The 17494-nt window shown below is 36.8% G+C and overlaps 1 protein-coding gene and 1 pseudogene across 2 annotated transcripts; one reads left to right on the top strand and one right to left on the bottom strand.

The window, feature by feature from the left end:
* Positions 1–3510: 3510 nt before the first annotated feature.
* On the bottom strand, positions 3511–4238 carry LOC148790630 (kunitz trypsin inhibitor 5-like; annotated as a pseudogene).
* A 1926-nt stretch (positions 4239–6164) lies between these two features.
* On the top strand, positions 6165–16885 carry LOC104590382 (uncharacterized). Of its 2 annotated transcripts, XM_010249040.3 has the most exons (12): positions 6165–6332; positions 6428–6522; positions 8108–8200; positions 8391–8461; positions 8548–8597; positions 14968–15041; positions 15123–15185; positions 15534–15621; positions 16011–16073; positions 16155–16234; positions 16316–16387; positions 16486–16885. In XM_010249040.3, the coding sequence occupies exons 3-12, from the start codon at positions 8169–8171 to the stop codon at positions 16565–16567; spliced, it is 675 nt and encodes a 224-aa protein (XP_010247342.1). In that variant the 5' UTR covers positions 6165–6332; positions 6428–6522; positions 8108–8168; the 3' UTR covers positions 16568–16885. The 2 variants fall into 2 exon arrangements, with proteins under 2 accessions (XP_010247342.1, XP_010247334.1); XM_010249032.3 differs by having other exon boundaries at positions 6165–6522.
* Positions 16886–17494: the final 609 nt, after the last annotated feature.

Raw genomic sequence — 17494 nt, 5'->3', positions numbered from 1 at the left:
CAATCAGTTATCTGTTGAAAATGTCAAAACTACCCTTCAAAAGAAGACACTGTTCATTGTTTTCTACCTTGAGACTGAACCAGTTATCTTCAAAGAAAAAGAGAGAAAAAACATGAAATATGATAAGAGGGAAACAATAACTGAAAGCAAAGAAATAACTAGACAATAATGTTTTTCAGATCTAATGACTTCATTAGTCTAGACTCTCAACCAGTTCAGTCTCAAAGTAGAAGACAATGAACAGTCCTTTTGAAGGATAATTTTGACATTTTCAACAGATAATTGACGGTTGGTTAACAGCAGGGACCAACTTGACACTTTTTGAAAGTTTAGGTACTGCAGCGACACATTTGGAAGTCCAGGAACTAACTTGACACTACCCCCAAAATTGAGGGTACTAAAGTGGAAATTTCCCTTTCTTTTTTATGAAGGGAGAAGTGGCATCTCACACCTCTCTTGGGGTTGCTTGCACTGCATATACTTACTGATGTCTACTTGTAATACTGTCATTTTACAAAGATCGGCCAAGAGTATGGCTGATGCTTTAGGTAAACAAGGGATTATTAGGGAGCAATTGTAGTGATTGTATGGACTTGGGAGTAGTAATTTTTGTCTTACCTTCTCTTGTAAACCATGTACATTTTTTTATACTTGATACAAATTGCAGCTACTTGATACAAATGGCTGGTCAAGCATGTCGTGACCTCCAATGAAATGACAAACAGTGTCAACTTAATATACATTCCGAGGAAATTTACAACATCTGAGTTACAATGGTTGTATCCAAAGGAAGAAAATGGCTCAAGGCACACAATGTAGAAAGCAGGTTAATGCATCCAAGCGACTGTGGCATTGGGCCTACCCCACAGATTCACCCTCTTTTACCCCTAAGAGCTTTCTAAACCTCTAACCAGTTTTAGTTAACCCAACCATTTTAACCCTTGTTTTAAATCATTTAAATTCTTTGAAGTTTTGTCCATCTTCTAATTTTCGTATGAATGAAGAATGATTATCAAAATAAGAATATTACTGATAAAAAAAAAAAAAACAAGCAAGCTGAAGGCGTTGTGAACTGTTTGCAGTTTGAGAAAAAGTCCTAGTCGTTAATATTAGTTATAATTTGAGGTTGGCACCAAAGTTGCGCTAAAGTAAAGTAGCATGCCTTGTACCAAAAATTTCCATGACTTTTAGATACCTAACCTCCATATTAAGGGTGCAAATAGGGTAGCTGATTTAAAGAACTTCCATTGCATCAGCTTGGGCACCTGAGACACTTCCAAAATTTAATAAATGCTCAACCTAGGCCTGCCCAAGTCACACCCGGATACGTAGCCAGTCCATTGCTTTGATTCTTGCTAGGGGCAGTTTGAGTGATGCAAAGACTCTTACAGTTAGACTTGTTCACAGGCCGACCCGCCCTGAATCCTGAACGGGCTTGAGCATGCATTTTAGCCTGCGGGCTTGACCTCGGGCCTAAAAGTCCGAGCCCAACTATTTTATGGGCTGGGCTTGGGACTTGTTAAAAAAGCCTGTCCTAGCCTAACTTTTGTATAAAATCCCTAAATATTCTAACCAACTAATCCCTCATTTTTCTCTTAGCCGAACGAACTCACCTCTCACAGTCATAGTCTCACACAGCCAAACACTCTCAAGAAGACAAAACCGGCGAACACTTTCATCGGCGCAACCAATGAACTCCGGTGGTGACTGGTGAGTCCTCTCTCTCTCCATTGTTCGGTTGTTCCTCTTCTCACTTTTCACTCTCACTCTCAGAATCTCAGCTTAGCTCATTTATCAAACGCGAACTCAGGCACCGACGATGAGTCATTTCTCTTTGCCCTTTTGTTCTACTTCTCTCTTATTGTTTGCCCGGCGGTGAATACAGACATAGACACAAGCACCGACCTATCTTTTTGTTAGGTCAGGCCCAGGCTTTGGACTTTTTATTAGGACCAGGCTCGGGCTCAGGCCTAACAAAATCCTATTTATGAAGAGTAAAAGTTCGGCCCAAGCCCGGCTCAGTCCGACCCATGAACAGGTCTACTTACAGTATGTTTGGTTTGAAGGAAAAAGTAGAGAAAGGAAAGGAAAGGTAGGGAAACCTTTACAGATCTTCTATGGGTTTCCCTACCTTTTCCTATTTTTTCCTTCAAACCAAACATAGTCTTAAGGTTAGACTTCTCCTAGGGTATCTTAAAGAGGTATTAATCTCTCCCAATGGAATGGAAGGTGAAAATTGGAATCTTAACCTTATTGAATTTTCTCTAGTCTTCCCCCCTCTTTGAAATCCTTTGTAGTGGAGATGGTAACTATCCTACTTTCCTTTTTTAGTGAGTGAATATGGGCTTGTTCTTCCAAAAATCAAAGTTGTTTGTTAGCAAATATCTCAGACGAAAATAAACATCTATAGTATACTTCAAAGAGAAGAAAAATGGGACTTGGAAATACCTACATATTTTCATCCTTTAGCTTTTAATTGGACAGTTCATATTCAGGATATTTTTGTGCTTTTTTTCTTTAGTTTTAGTATTTTTATGCTTTTACGAAAATACTTTTATAAAAGCACATCTATGAAAGTACTTTTATAAAAATACTTTTATGAAAGCATTTTTATAAAAATACTTATGCGAAAACACTTTTATCAGAGTACTTTTACGAAAGCACTTTTATAAAAGTGTTTTTACAAAAGTACTTTTATAAAATGACTTTTATTACAACAATACTTTTATGAAAGCACTTTTATAAAAATACTTTTGCAAAAACACTTTTACCAAAGTACTTTTACGAAATCACTTTTATAAAAGTGTTTTTATAAAAGTACTTTTATAGAAGTGTTTTTATTCATTCAAAATATTTTTATTCATGAAAGCACTTTTGTAAAAGTACTTTTATAAAATCACTTCTATCAAAGTACTTTTATTCATTCATTTTTGGATTGGGTGTTTTGAAAATTTGAAAGAAAATGAAGGACAAAAGAGTCAAAATTGCTTATTTAAGTGCTTATTGGAGAAAAAGACCACCAAACACCTAATATAAAATAAGTGCTTCTTTTTTAAAATAAGCACTTATTTTTAACATAAGCACTCCCAAACATGGCCTAAAGCTATTTATGGAATGGCTTTTTAATCTAACTAGGGCTGCAATTTGGGCCATAGGGTTAGGAACTTAGGATTGACTTTTGCTAATCTGACTTCACTTCAAGGTTGGGTTAGTGTTGACCCCTTGGCCAAACTGACCCAATTTAGTGATGGTTTGAATGGACTAATCCAACAGTCAATCAATAAATCACGAACCATTGGTTTTTTAACCGATCCAAGTCTAACAATTTGCAATAAACAAAATAATAAAATAGAAATAAATAAATGAATGATTAAAGAAGAGTCTCATTCATTTTTTTTTTGATAAATACACATAATCATTTTCTGAAAAAAAAAATCCCAAGAAAAAAAACATTAAAGAAAATAAAATGTGGGTTGCTATAAATTGTAGTAAATGTTGGAGAAGAGGTAGCTAGCCCTTTATTGAATTCATCATTTTCCATGCCACAAATTTAGTTATGTCTGTGACAAACACAAATGGGAACTCTCTATGTTGAGACACAGAAAGCCACCTTTTCCCACTCTCTGTTGATATGCCCATGTTCCCACACACAACCTGGCATGACTCACACACGCTAGGGCAGTATGCAATGCGGTACTCTGGACTGGAGCTGTTGATTTGCTCAATCTTGAACCAATTTCTCACAGTTGAGGAACTAGGGTGTCTTGGTTGTCCACCGATTGTAGCATACCTTCTCTTGCTTGGGGATGATGAGTTGATGACCCTTGTAATTCTTGGACTTGCAAAACTGCAGGCATTGCCAAGAATCTAATGTTCACGTCCATCAACTCATGGATAGTTCTTGCCCTAGATGATGATGAGATTCCCGCTCCATGAAGCATCCTCCCAATAGCTCTTTCTTTGGGGAATGAAACAATTCTACCTTCTGTCAAAGTTCACTTCGGAACCATGCTGCCTCATAGTTGAAGAGTGAGACCTCTCCCTTCTGTCAAGTGACACATCGCCTCCACCACCTCGAATGGCTGAGACAATATAATAGGGTTGTCCTGCTTGGAGCTGCTTGCCATTTGTATCTAGACCGGCTAGTGATGAGACTCATGAGATGAGGCTATGACCTCAGATTGAATAACTAATGATATCACAATCAAGAGAGATGAAATCAAGAATGTAGTGCCCATGGCCAAAGAGAAGATATTTCTAATAAGCTAAAATTAATAACTCACTTCGCTGCTTAGTGGTTGTGTGGGAATTATTGGCATTTGAGAGAGGAAGAGAGGAAAGTAGGTTGTTTTCTTTTGTCACAACAATCCATTTTGAACACTCTCCTAAAATAATAAAATTTTTATATGAAAAAGTATTAAAGTTATACTAAAATCTCTATAACCAAGTTTTAGTTTTGCTTTATTTGAGCTTATTCAATCCTAATATATGAGAAACTCATGTATCATAGAACAAGTGGCACCATCATTTGTTAGGATGTAGTAAATATGAACTTGTAAAAGGGAGAGTAAAGGGGATTTTTTTTTTCAAAAATAAAACGATGTATAGCACAAGTGCCATGGATGTGTAGACTGATTAACCAATGGATCCTCCATTTTTTGTGTAAAAATAATAATTTTACAATGGGATGGATCTATTATAGATAGATTTAGGAACAAATTAAATGAATGGATATCCAATCCTTTGGCAGGCTTGGAGGCAGGTTTTAATCCTTTCTTGACCATAACGGCTGGTAAAAGTAATAAAAACGTCATTTGTTAAACATTCCGGTTGCCCACGTGACCGTTAGTATAAGCTACCATGATAGCAATTTAGCCAGGGCAACGAGATATTACCACGAGCTCGGGAGTTTACATGTGCGCCCCACGAGGGGGCGCCCCACAGCACATCCCCATCTTGTATTGGGAACACATCCCCACCTTGTATTGGGAATATTTTCGGAGATGATAAGACTTCATTGGGAGATGTTCTCAATACAAGATGGGGATGTGCTGTGGGGTGCCCCCTCGTGGGGCATAGATGTGAATTCCCAGCACTCAGGTTTAAGCTTTAAACATTAGGCCCAACTATTTTTCAGGTTAGGCTTTTTCAAATAAGTCCAACCCAGTCCAAGCCCGACTTGATAATAGTATATACATAACAGAAGATATATAATATTAAGTAATAATATTATTAGTGTACAATGCACTATATAATATTCTATATAAAATATCATATAATATATAATATATTAGTATATTATAAAAGATCTATCTAAATCGGGCTATGTGTTTTATATAGGACTGGACTCGGGCTCAAGATCTAGGGCCGATGGTTGGGCCAATTCGGCCTATGAATAGGTGGTCTACACCATAATAGCCACCATTAACCCAATCAATTGAACCTTTGAATCATCACTCATTCCTTGATTCTGGGTCCAATTCTACTAAAACCCGCCATTTAGTAAAAAAATATTCACCTAGTCAAAAATCATCTTACCCGGATAGTTCAACCCAATCACTAGGTTGTGGGTTATATACTCAATGTAAATTTCTGGAGTGTGATTGAGGTGATTTTTTTTTTTTTTTTGAATAACTTTTGGAAATCTATGTGCCACAAGATGTCAAAAACTCCACCATTTTCACCAAAAAAACCCTTGTAGTCCTCAAATAGTAATTGTTTACAAATAAAATTTAAAAATATAATTAAACATAAATTAATATATATATTATATTTCATAAATAATTATATATTTTTTATTGATAAAATACACATAGAGATACATACACACATTCACCGACATAGGCGATTGAACCAGTGATACATGACCCGAAGCAAAAATGGTTCGATCTCCGGATAGGTTTTTAAAACATTGATTTACTTCGTATTTCGTACATTCACGGGACTTACGTGCACGAGTCACGCGCCGGCGACTCGAGATGATGAGTCAGCATAACATTTGGCAGCCTGCGCTGTCTACTGGCTCTATCCATACGACACGTTAGTTTATACTGATGCCTTGGACACTGTTACATATGATTGTGAGTTTATGGTGAACTACGGTGTCACGCAGAGAGAGGTCTGTGGAGTAGATAGCGACAGCCAAATATTTTCCGCGTACAAGTATGGCAAAGGCAGAAATCGCCGTCAACTTCCTTTGTTCTTATCCGTCCTATCGCATATATCGGAGACCATACGTAACGACGCAGCCGGAAATCCCACCTACTTCCAAGCGTCCAACGCCATAGGGAATCAATTCGAATCACCGGCGTTTTGATTTCAGATTACTTTAGGTTATCCATTTGAAATGCCTTTTCTTTCTAACCATTTCTCTCTCTCTCTGTTTAAATTTCTTCATTATTGAATTGGTGTCTGTTTGGGATTCTAGTGGATATCCCGGAAATTTTGGGTTCTGGTGGATAATTAAGAGCGTAAGTTAGAGAAGATAGGTGATTTGAAGAGCATTTCTCCGCATGGTGTAAGGTACTCTATCTCTCTCTTTATTTTTTTTCCATTTTCAAATTGAATTGTTTTGTTTCCTTTTTGATTGTGATGTGATCTGTGATGTTGGATCATAGAAATGCTTTATGTGAAACCTTTGTTGAATATGATGATGATGCAAGATATAAACAAATAATTCTAGAGATAGATTCTGAATTTCTTTTAGACGAAGGTGATTTTTTTTCCAGATTTGTAAAAGAGAAGAAGATTGAATATGCCTAATAGCCCTAATCTTAGAATTGAAGTCCTTTATAATCTTCTGAATTGAAACGTTTCAAAAACTGAAGATAAGACTACTATGGTACCCGTCATCTAACAAGCCACTAATATGACAATCATGTCCATAACAAATTATAGAAAAGTTATAAGAGAAAATATGTGAGAGTGGTTTCGAATAGCTATTGCCCTTATTTTTTTTTTCTTTTTTTTTTTTTTTTGATGAATAGGAATATGGGAATTGAGTTCACTTTTGCTAAGACAGTGGAGCTAAAACCCAGAATCAAGGCCTTTGATTGTTGCAGTGGCCCCACCGTACTTCATCTAGTTCAGGTGGGGTCATAGAAAGGCATCAAACGCCTTGATTTTGTTGTTTCAGCGAGAGGCGACGACAGTGTCGTAGCAAATGTTATTTGATGGGGGATTTGAGGATTTCTTATGGTGTACAAGTGAATGAAAAAAGGTTGGTTTACCAAAAAAAAAGTGAATGAAAGGATTTGTCAGAAAGAAATATAAATTTAGGGTATTTTTAGTTCAGTCCACCCCAGAAATCTGAGCCCCACCGAGACCATGGATCAATGCCAAATCCACGGGTAGGATGGGTTTACAGGGGATTACTAGTAGACTAGGAGGGGGCTATAATTTCACATTTTTTAGGTGGACTGCATTCTACTTATCCCTATAAATTTTATGTATGCAAATACATGTGCATTCATCACCTCATCCACTGCCATTTTTCTATTGCCACCTTCCATCACCATCGTCCACGCATCACTACCTTTTTCTTATCTCATCTTCACCCCTGCCTTCTTTTCCAGGATTTGCATTTGTACCTTTTCCACCACAACCAGTTCATCCACCTCCACTAGTACCTCTGCCTTCACCCACACCACCAGATTTTTATTGTCATTTGTCATTTCTACCTATTCCATCCTAATATTCTCTTCTACTATCTCCACCACCAGATTTTTAACAGCATAAAAATGGTATGGGTAATTTGGTAATTACCTACTGCTAACACCTTCAGGGGGTTCCACCTTGTATGTCAATACAGTATAGTTAAGTCTAACATATAGTAGTACAGCAGGCTGTGTCAAATCGCCCAAGGCCTGTGATTTACCGTGATAATAATTATTCGGAGGCATTGAAGAGGTATAGGCCCATATAATTGTCCAAGAAAGACTGGTAGCCAAAACATTGTGGTGTCTAAAGGGTATGAAATGTTCACTTCCTATTCACTTTGTATTTTAATCTTTGCTTCAACCATTGCAACTTGTCAGTGTTCATGGCCGTTAACTTCTTTTCCTAGCAGAATTTCTAAAGTAATGCTTATTGCATGTTGAATGGTCAGCTTTTGATAAGATAAGGACGAAATTCAGATCAGTATAACAATTTTGAACTTTGACTCAAACATGAAGTTCTTGGAATACGCTCTTCTAGACAGGTATTTCTTAAGTCATAGTATATTATGAAAGAAGCATCAGAACTTTGGTTTTAAGAGCCCACCACTTTGGACGGCTTTAGCAATTTCTTTAGGAGTGTGTTTTTTTTTTATCTTTTTCCTGTCTTCCATACAGTTTCTTTTTGTCGTTCACTATTAGGCTTTTCTAATAAGCAATCATTTCTTTGTTCAGCATAAATGATTTCCTTAGTCATATAAATCTTGGGGAGTGTACCATCAAAGGAAAACTCGAAGCTTATTCTTGTACGTACAAAGAAATTGTAACTCCAAGTTTTCTATGTTATGTGATTTGAAAAACATGATTAACTATTTCTACTTCCTGTTCGTAGGCAAACAAATCGGAGTAGATAGGAAGCTGTCTCTTAGTTTGGAGCATGAGGTAACTAACATGTTTGCATTTTTATTATAAACTCTGTATGTGTGGATTTGCTTTCTCATTAAATAGTAATATTGCCAAATGTATATCTTGGGAAATTAACTTGTTCAGATTCATTGCTATCTTGAATTATCTTCATACAGAGTCTCTTTTTCTTATTAATGAATTTTTCAGATACATTTATGAGATGTTTTTGTGTGTGCATATATGTATGTCTAAGCAAGATATGAAGATGTTGATATAACACCCTTGGAGCTTGTTGATGACCTAGGGAAGGTTTATGATAGGAATGAAGTTCCTTACTAATCCTTGTGGTGTGAAAGTGCTAGACTGGAAATTTAGTATAGAAGCTTTTGCAAGTGTTGTTGGTTTATAATCATAAAAGATTTTATGATGGGAATGGGTAAATGTCATGCTGACTTTATCCTCCAGACGGCTCCGTTGACAAGGATTTTATGAAGCTAGTGGGTGAATTTTGTGCTAATTCCATCTTTGAAAGGAGTACTTGCAACTTATGCAAAGTTTCATGAGAAGTAGAAAACTAAGCAAATTATTACTTATACCATTGCTGCTTGTAATGGTAAAATCTCAGGCTGGCAAGCATGAAAATGCAGGTTCATGTCTGAGAGCAGAAACTTTGCATGAAAAATGGATAAGGTTAGGTCCATATCCAATCCACCCCTCTCAAGGCTCCATTATAACTAGGACCAATTTTGGGTAATGGATTTTTTCCACATATTTGTAATGTTTTTAAAACAACCCAGTAATGGAACTGTTTATTTTACTAGGTGGTGGGTCAGTGGTTCAATCATCTGGGTCAAATAGATCTACCCATGATGTCATAAATTAAATAATAAAATATAGAAAATTGCAGAAAAGTTGGGCATGTCTTTAACATTATGTTTTCATCACATTAAATAAGAATGTTATTGTTATCAATGATGGAAATGGCTAAAAATACGAGAGAGAGAGAGAGAATAAACGTTTAACCCATGATGCTGCTTATTTGTATCTAGAAACTAGCCAAGGTATTGACATCCAAACTCCATAAGGTAATGGGTTGTATAATGTCCCTCTTATAGAATGTGGAACCATAATGGTTTAGTGGTGCCTAGTTGCAATTGATGCTTAATTTTATATCTCACAGTGGGACCTGGAGAGCAGTTCACAAAACATATATGAAGAAGGCATATGTTGATTGCAATTGTTTAGATTATGTGGAACCATAATTGTTCTTAGTGGTTCCTAGCTGCAATTTGATGTTCAATTTTATATCTCATAGTGGGACCTGGAGAACAGTTCACAAAACATATATGAAGGCATATGATCACAATTGTTGTGATGTTGATTACATGTTGAAAATATTCTTTTGAGGCGCAACAATGCTTGATTTTAGTGTCCATGGTGGGAACCAAGAGCAGTTCACAGAATACAGATTGGGATTGTGTATGATTTCTTGTATTGTGATGCGATCATTTGCTGTATGAAATGGTTTTCTGGACTTGATATGAAGGAATGGATTAAAGTTTTCCTTGACACTACTTCCCCCCATCAATCCTTAACGAGATTCTACTAGGAATTTTTAAAAAGCTGAGAGAACTTTGGCAGTGGATGCTGAAAAAAGGTAATGTACTAAGCATGCTTTTTCAAATGGTTGAATTGGGTTGTTGATTGGAAGTTCTTTTAGTTGGTCATGCACCTCCAATCATGTTCCACCTATATATGGAAATGACCATTTCTTTTAGTAAGGCACAAACATGCTGATATATGAGAGCACTCTTATGTATCTTGAATCAATTATAGGCTTCAAACCATGTAGTCAAGCCTCAGGTGGGTCAGTCAGATAGAAGGTGCTAGAATTGGGATAGGTCAGGCTGCTGCTTGGTTAAGCTTTTTTTTTTTTTATTTGAAATTGGAGCCTGGAGGTTCACTCTCCAAATGGATTTTCAAGTGCTAAGATCTGGTGATTTAAGGTGGTGTCTAAAGTAGCATTTTTTGTGTAGACAGGATCTCTGGAATAAATGTCCAATGCATCTTGTGTACATCTCAGGTAAAGTTTGTAAACCATTTATTATTACATTATCTGTTTATTTCTTAGGTTTGGACAGAGTTCTTGACACTTTTGGTTGGAGGGGATGCTTTGTGGAATCAGTAGAATACTTTCTCCATGGCTGGAGGCCAGTAGGTTTTGAGTAGGGAAACAAAGATTATTTGGGAAGATCTGGTGTTTTTGTTTTTTGGTGCATTTGGACAGAAAGAAATCCGTATGTCTTTCAGAACAAGGAAAATGAAATGGCGGCAGTTCTAGGAAGAGTGAAAGGGAAGTTATGTTCAAGGTTGTATGACATTAAAGAGTTTAAAGGAATCCCTGGTAACAGTTTTTTTTTTCTTTTGACAAGGATAAGGTGTTTATAGGCTGAAAGGTTACTATTTTATACTTTTTGTGTTCCCATTTGTACATCCCCTCAGTGTGTAAAAGCATGGACATGTCCAACACCATCGTAAAGCATGAATGGGTGTACAAAACAGCCACACTAGCCACTGAAACATTGCTAAACATCATCCTCTATCTTGATATGTGAAACTGTGCTACAGACAGCAACATGTGGCTGAGTTTGCATTTGGGAGATGCATGTGGACTTGAGAAAAATGCTCAGTCTAGTACCACATTCCCTGTGTGTCTTTCCTGTAACTCGTTATGCTGACCTGGCATAACTAACTGAGATATCTGACAAAAGATATTCCTGCGCCAATCACAACCTCGCTTTTTTCATGATATCTTAGGCCCTGTTTGCTTTTCGGTAAGTTACTTACCCGGGTAAATGCAGTTACCTGGGTAAGTTTTTTCCTGGGAAACACTTACCTGGGTAAGTGCATTTACCCATGTTCTTTTATTTCTCATGTAAATAAGGCAATGACCATTTTAGCCATAAAAATCCATTATTAAAAGGGGCATTTTTGTCCCAGTCTAGTGTTGGCAATTTCCCCCCTAGGTGGGAAAGTTATTTACCCACCTAGGAGATGGGTATCACTTACCTGGGTAAGTGGTACCCAGGAAAATAAGCTTTCCCTGGTCCCCACATAAATCTGAAAAAAGAACATGGGATTCTTGGTCAATGGAAACCAAAATCCCATTGATCACTTTCCCCCCTCTCAAAATCCGAAAAAAGAACGCCCCCTTAAAGGCACACAAATCAAGATGAACAACTATAAAAGGGATTAATGCAGAAGCTTCTAGAGCAAGAACAAAAGCAGGGATCAGATCCCATTACAGACAAGGAGAACCAACTTTCCTCCCTCATCTATCAGTTCAGCAGAACCAGAACCCTAGCTTCTTTGATCACCAGATTGGGAATCATTTCTCATCTTTCAGCTCTGATTACATCACTATCTGCAACTTTCAGAAATTCCACAAACCACAGCTGCTCCATCATCCTACACAGTGTACATGGGTATTTGATGTAATGGGTTAATCCAATTAATATGATAGTGCGATACTAAAAAAAGCAATTTGGGCTTCAACCCTAGCAAGAGCAAGATGTATGGCATCAAGTGGTGAAGAAAATTGGTAGAATTGATAGATACTTTTGGTTGCAGGGTTGAAAGCTTCCTACCATGCATTTGGGTATCCCTTTAGATGCAAGATATAGATATTGTACTGTACAGGACATTGTTATTAAACACTGAGTATAAACTAACAAGGATGGAGAAAAACTCCCATACAATATCTTAGCTTTTATTTTTAGTCTATCTATCTCCATTCTGGTTTTACAATCTATTTTGTCAAAATCATGTGACTGCCAGTGATTTAAAAGGGTGTGCCTAGGCGCACAGGCGAGACGCATTTTAGGGTATGCACCTCGCCTAGGTCCTAGGTGCAGCCCTTTCAAAAGGCACACGCCTGGTGCGCCTGATGCACCTTGTGCCTCAGCGCAGGCATGTGCCTTTTGAAAATTTGACGCTTTTTTGCTTTTTTTGAACATAGCGATTGGGCTGGGGGGTTTGCTCACTCACTAAAGCTCCAAGAACCCCTTATTTGCTAATGTTGTTCATTCATTCATCCTAATAAAATATTTTCTTAAAAAGAAATTAAAATTATAAATTCATTATTTTTTGTGTGAGAACTAAGAATTTAACACCTAACATGGACTTGTTTGGGCTTGCCTTGAGGGGCGTGGCACAAAGGCAGCTTGTAGAATCAGGAATGTAATATGTTTTACATTACATTAGCTAGTTGAAGTAATGCAATTGAGTAAAAAAAAGAGATTAGAGGTTTTACATGCTTGAAAATGTTTCATATGTTTGATTTTATTTTTAAATTCTCATTTGAATATGCTTTACATCTTATGTTTATGTATTTTAATTTTAGATAATAGATTTTTTAAAACATTTATTTTAAAATTTAAGTTTATATTTTCTATTAATATTATGTTTAATATTTTTTGGATTTTTTGAATTTTCTGGCATTTTTTATTTTTTAGCCTTTTTTTTGTATTCTGCGCCTTGCTTCAAAAAGGTGTGCGTCTCACCTTGCGCCTTGCGCCTTGCACCTCAGGCGCAAATTGACCTCTGCACCTTTTTTGCGCCTTGCGCTTTTAAAACACTGGTGACTGCCCTAGATGAAAATAGGAGGGATCTTAAATAATATAGACAAGTTGGCCACTGGAAAGAAGGCAGCCTTGTAACACTTTTTTGCTAGACTGGATCAATCTCTCATGCCCTTGGAAGTGAGGAATTTTTTTATCTTTTTGAAGATAAATAAAAATTATTGAAAAAAAAATAACAAGGTACAACTTCTAGGTGACAAGAAGTCACCATTCATCAAACAAAACTGAAAACCCAAAAAGATACAATCAAATCACTGATCAGATCACTAATTCAGAATACAAAAAACAACTTAAACATTCAAGGAACTCCATAATTCCACTCCAAAGTTTTATTTGCCGAGGCCTTAAAATTCTGGAAGAATTGAAACTCATCCAACTATCTTCGAACTGATTAATGACCCTAATTCTTTATTGCTTTTCAATTTCCCTTCAAAAATTCTTCTATTTCTTTCCTTCCAAACCTCCCAACATTCAAGGAACTCCATAATTCCACTCCAAAGTTTTATTTGCCGAGGCCTTAAAATTCTGGAAGAATTGAAACTCATCCAACTATCTTCGAACTGATTAATGACCCTAATTCTTTATTGCTTTTCAATTTCCCTTCAAAAATTCTTCTATTTCTTTCCTTCCAAACCTCCCAACATACTGCAAAGGGATGCAACTCCAAATGATTTTTGTTTTAGTATTCTTAATAACTCTAGGCCAGCTTCCAAAAATCTCAGCATAATCATTGGGAAACCACCATGTTAAAAAGTTTGAAGAAGTAACCCCAAATTCCTCTCACATAAATTCATTGGAGTAGCAGCTGTAATATATTTTCCTCCTCAGCTTTTATTTCCTAGGGCTCCACCTGATTCCTAAGCAAAGCATCATAAAGAGATTTGACTGTAAAATTTCCATTCATGCATTCCTTCCACCATTTTGAATCTGACATCGAGGGATCAACCACCACCTCTTGCAATTTCGACAGCAGCCCCACACATTCCTCCATCTCTCAATCCAACAATGGTCTTCTATAGTTAGGACACCATGCCACTTACTCTTTTATAACTTCGTAGCATTCAGAAATTGTCACCCCCTTCTTGCTTAGACTATAAAGCCTTGGGAACAGCTCACATAATGTCCCAACTCCAAGCCATTCATCTCCCCAATACCTAACAGTAGCACCATTCCCCAGTCTCCAAGAAAAGAAAGGTTGCATCAAAGAGTGAAACCTCATAATTCCCTTCCACACACCCCATAGGATGATCTTACCTCCCTCACATCCCACCCAAAATTTACCACCCCATACTTACAAGGAGGCGTAAATCTCCTTATGAGGAGGGGGATGAGGAGGAAGAAGAGGAAGGAGAATCTCATTTTTCTTTATATTTTTAATAAAACTTTTATATTAAGAAGCATGAAGATGCATTACACTAGCTGAAAGGCGGGTCTTGGTGATATTGTGACCACAGCAAACCCATGGAAACTTTTTTCTGTGGAGCATCTGCCGAACTGCAGGATAGAAAATTATGTTACAACAAGTTAGTCTGGACTGGAGACAGTACAGTTTTAACCTTTATGAATCTTTGTCCCAATTCTTTTACTTTGACTTTTCTTTAATTGTTTTCCATATGGAGTAGGGTTTCAAGATACTTGATGCATAATTTCATTTATTTCTTTGGATGCTATTTAATAACTTTTTGTTAATTTTTTGATTTACCATTTTCAGTCTTTTTTTCCAATTTCTAGCTTGGGAATTGATTTGTTTCCTCCATTTAATCCAGATTCTTGATTATCTTGGAAAATCTTCAGACAGTGACTCCCCATCTTCTGCTGAATTCTTGTCTAGTAGATCCAGGTGGGTAGATGATACTTCGTGTGGGTTTATAAAAAGCTCATTTGTCGTTCTTTAACAATATCCTTCTTGGTTTCATTCCAGCCGAAAGACATTGGTTTATCTGATTCTTACACTCAGTCACATGTATCCAGATTATGATTTCAGGTATCTCTGTTTCCAATGGTATAAAGTACATTTTATAACGATCTGGAGGAGGATTATGGGTAATGCCACTGTCAGCTTATTGGGCGGCATGGCAACCCGCTATTTTCTCCTCTCACCAGTGCTGGAAGTGTTGTCAAATGGTTTGACAGACGGTTTAAATAACTGTTGCTCTAAGAGCTGAGAGTTCAAGTCTCTCCATTTCCCAAAAAAAAAAAATAATTCTGGTCATCCAAACTGCTCAGTCTTCTATTCCACAATGATACATCCAGTTGCTATGTTACTGATGCATGTGTTGCTGTGTAATTGATTGTTTATAACAATATTTGCAAACATGTTTACGGTTACCAGTGCCTTGCGAGCTCATCAATTCTTTAGAGAGGAAGAATTGGACAGTTTCAGGCTTATGTTTGACACCTACATGTTTGAAGCATCAAAGGTATGCCATATCTATGTAATTATTTATGATATGAAGCTAATTCAGCTTCTTATAAGTGCACTCATGGTCAAACTTGTTTCTGGAAATTTTAAAAATAGAAACTACATGCTACATGCACTTTAGTTTCCATATTCCTGGAGAATCAGTGACAACAGAAAACACAAGAAAGTACAGGCCTATTGGATTTGTTTGCATGGCCAAAGATACAAATGACAAAAGCACTGCAGGTTTATGGTTCTGGTAGCCATCCCATGCTTAGACAGACTTTTCCATCCCATCAAATTGCTGAATTTTACTTGACATTTTTCATTGCCTTCAATCATCAATCAATGGTACGTTCCCAAAATGAATCATTACTTTAGCTTCTGATATACATATCTTTAATGCAGGAATGGGCTGAGATTAATGGGGGCAGCCCCTTGCTGGAAAGTTTGTACAAAACTCTTGATGAGGTGAGCATACAAGACATGCATGGGAGCAAGCTCTTATAGTCAAATGCAGTTAATTACAATATCTGGCAAATGGTGATGCAGGTTGTAAAACTAGCAGAATGTGAGATATACAGTTACAATCCAGACTCCGATGGAGATCCTTTCTTGGAGAGAGGAGCCATGTAAGAATATGACCTCTTTATACCAAAAATCCCTGTATTGTTTTAAGTCTTAACGCGATGCCTGCATGCATTTGTTGGCAGATGGTCATTCAATTTCTTCTTCTATAATAGAAAGCTGAAGCGTGTCGTGAGCTTCCGTTGCTGCTGCTTAAGGTGTGCTTTCTATCGTATCAGTTATGAGATGTGATTGCAAAGAGAGTGGGCAGTTCGATATCCTTCTGAGCTCTCATTTGGTTGATGTTTGTTTGCAGCAATTTAGTAGCAGATGGATTTCTGACAGATGACTTGAGTGACGAAGAAGATGGAGATATATTTGACGACATGGACATGTGAGATGCTTGACAAAATGTTATATATACGGTTAAAAGTCCTTATCCTGCTGTTGTTGTAAATAACCAAGCCACGCTTATAGAAAATAAAAGCCCAGGAAGGCCGACCTCAGAGTCACCTCAAGATAGAATGTAGCTCACTGTCGTTTTGAACGGGTCCATAACAAGATCAGCATGTAAATGATAGTTCATGCATTTCCCAACCTTCTCTGAATAGTAGTATCCCTGAAAAATTCTTAATGTAGCTTACTGTCGCTTTAAATGGGACTTTACGTTATTAACATGTGACTGATATTTGGTGTGTTTCCAAATGATTTGTAAACAGTTCAAAGAGCATCCCTGAAATTCCTTCAGGGTGAGTATCCTCTCTATTCTCCCAATCTCCATCTCTGCACTTTATTCCAAAAGTTCTGACTTTCCTCTCCACGCAATATCGATTTAAGCGCTCATACAGAAGATTAAAGATGAAATGGGTGAGTGGAAATCTCATATGTTCTCCCAAGCTGGCCGTACCGTACTAATCAAATTTACATTGGAATCGATCCCAATCTGTCATATGCAATCTTAATTACTGCCAAAATAGATCTGCAAGAGCCTCAATAATTCATTATTCATGTCAGATGAGTGATATTGAGGGAAGACGAATGATTCATCATATTGTCAAAGCGATGTCTAGGACCGCTTATATATTTATATAAAAAATATATGCAAAATACCAAAATCCTTTAATATTTTATTTTATGTTATTTATAATAGTACAATAGATATTAATTGACTAAATTGTGAGAATATTATTATTCTTATAATAGTTTCCTTTTATTAGTTTCTTAATTTGTTTGGGTTCAATCAACACACAAGTCAATGAGCCTTGAACCCTTTAAAACTTAAATCTGCAAGTAAGAAATAACTTGAATAGTAAAACAACAAATTT

This window comes from Nelumbo nucifera, chromosome 6, assembly GCF_055504915.1.
Source record: "Nelumbo nucifera cultivar China Antique chromosome 6, China Antique-T2T, whole genome shotgun sequence".
In the NCBI taxonomy this organism is placed as follows: Eukaryota; Viridiplantae; Streptophyta; class Magnoliopsida; order Proteales; family Nelumbonaceae; genus Nelumbo; species Nelumbo nucifera.
Note: the sequence above shows the minus strand (reverse complement) of the source record. Positions and strands in the feature narration are given on the sequence as shown.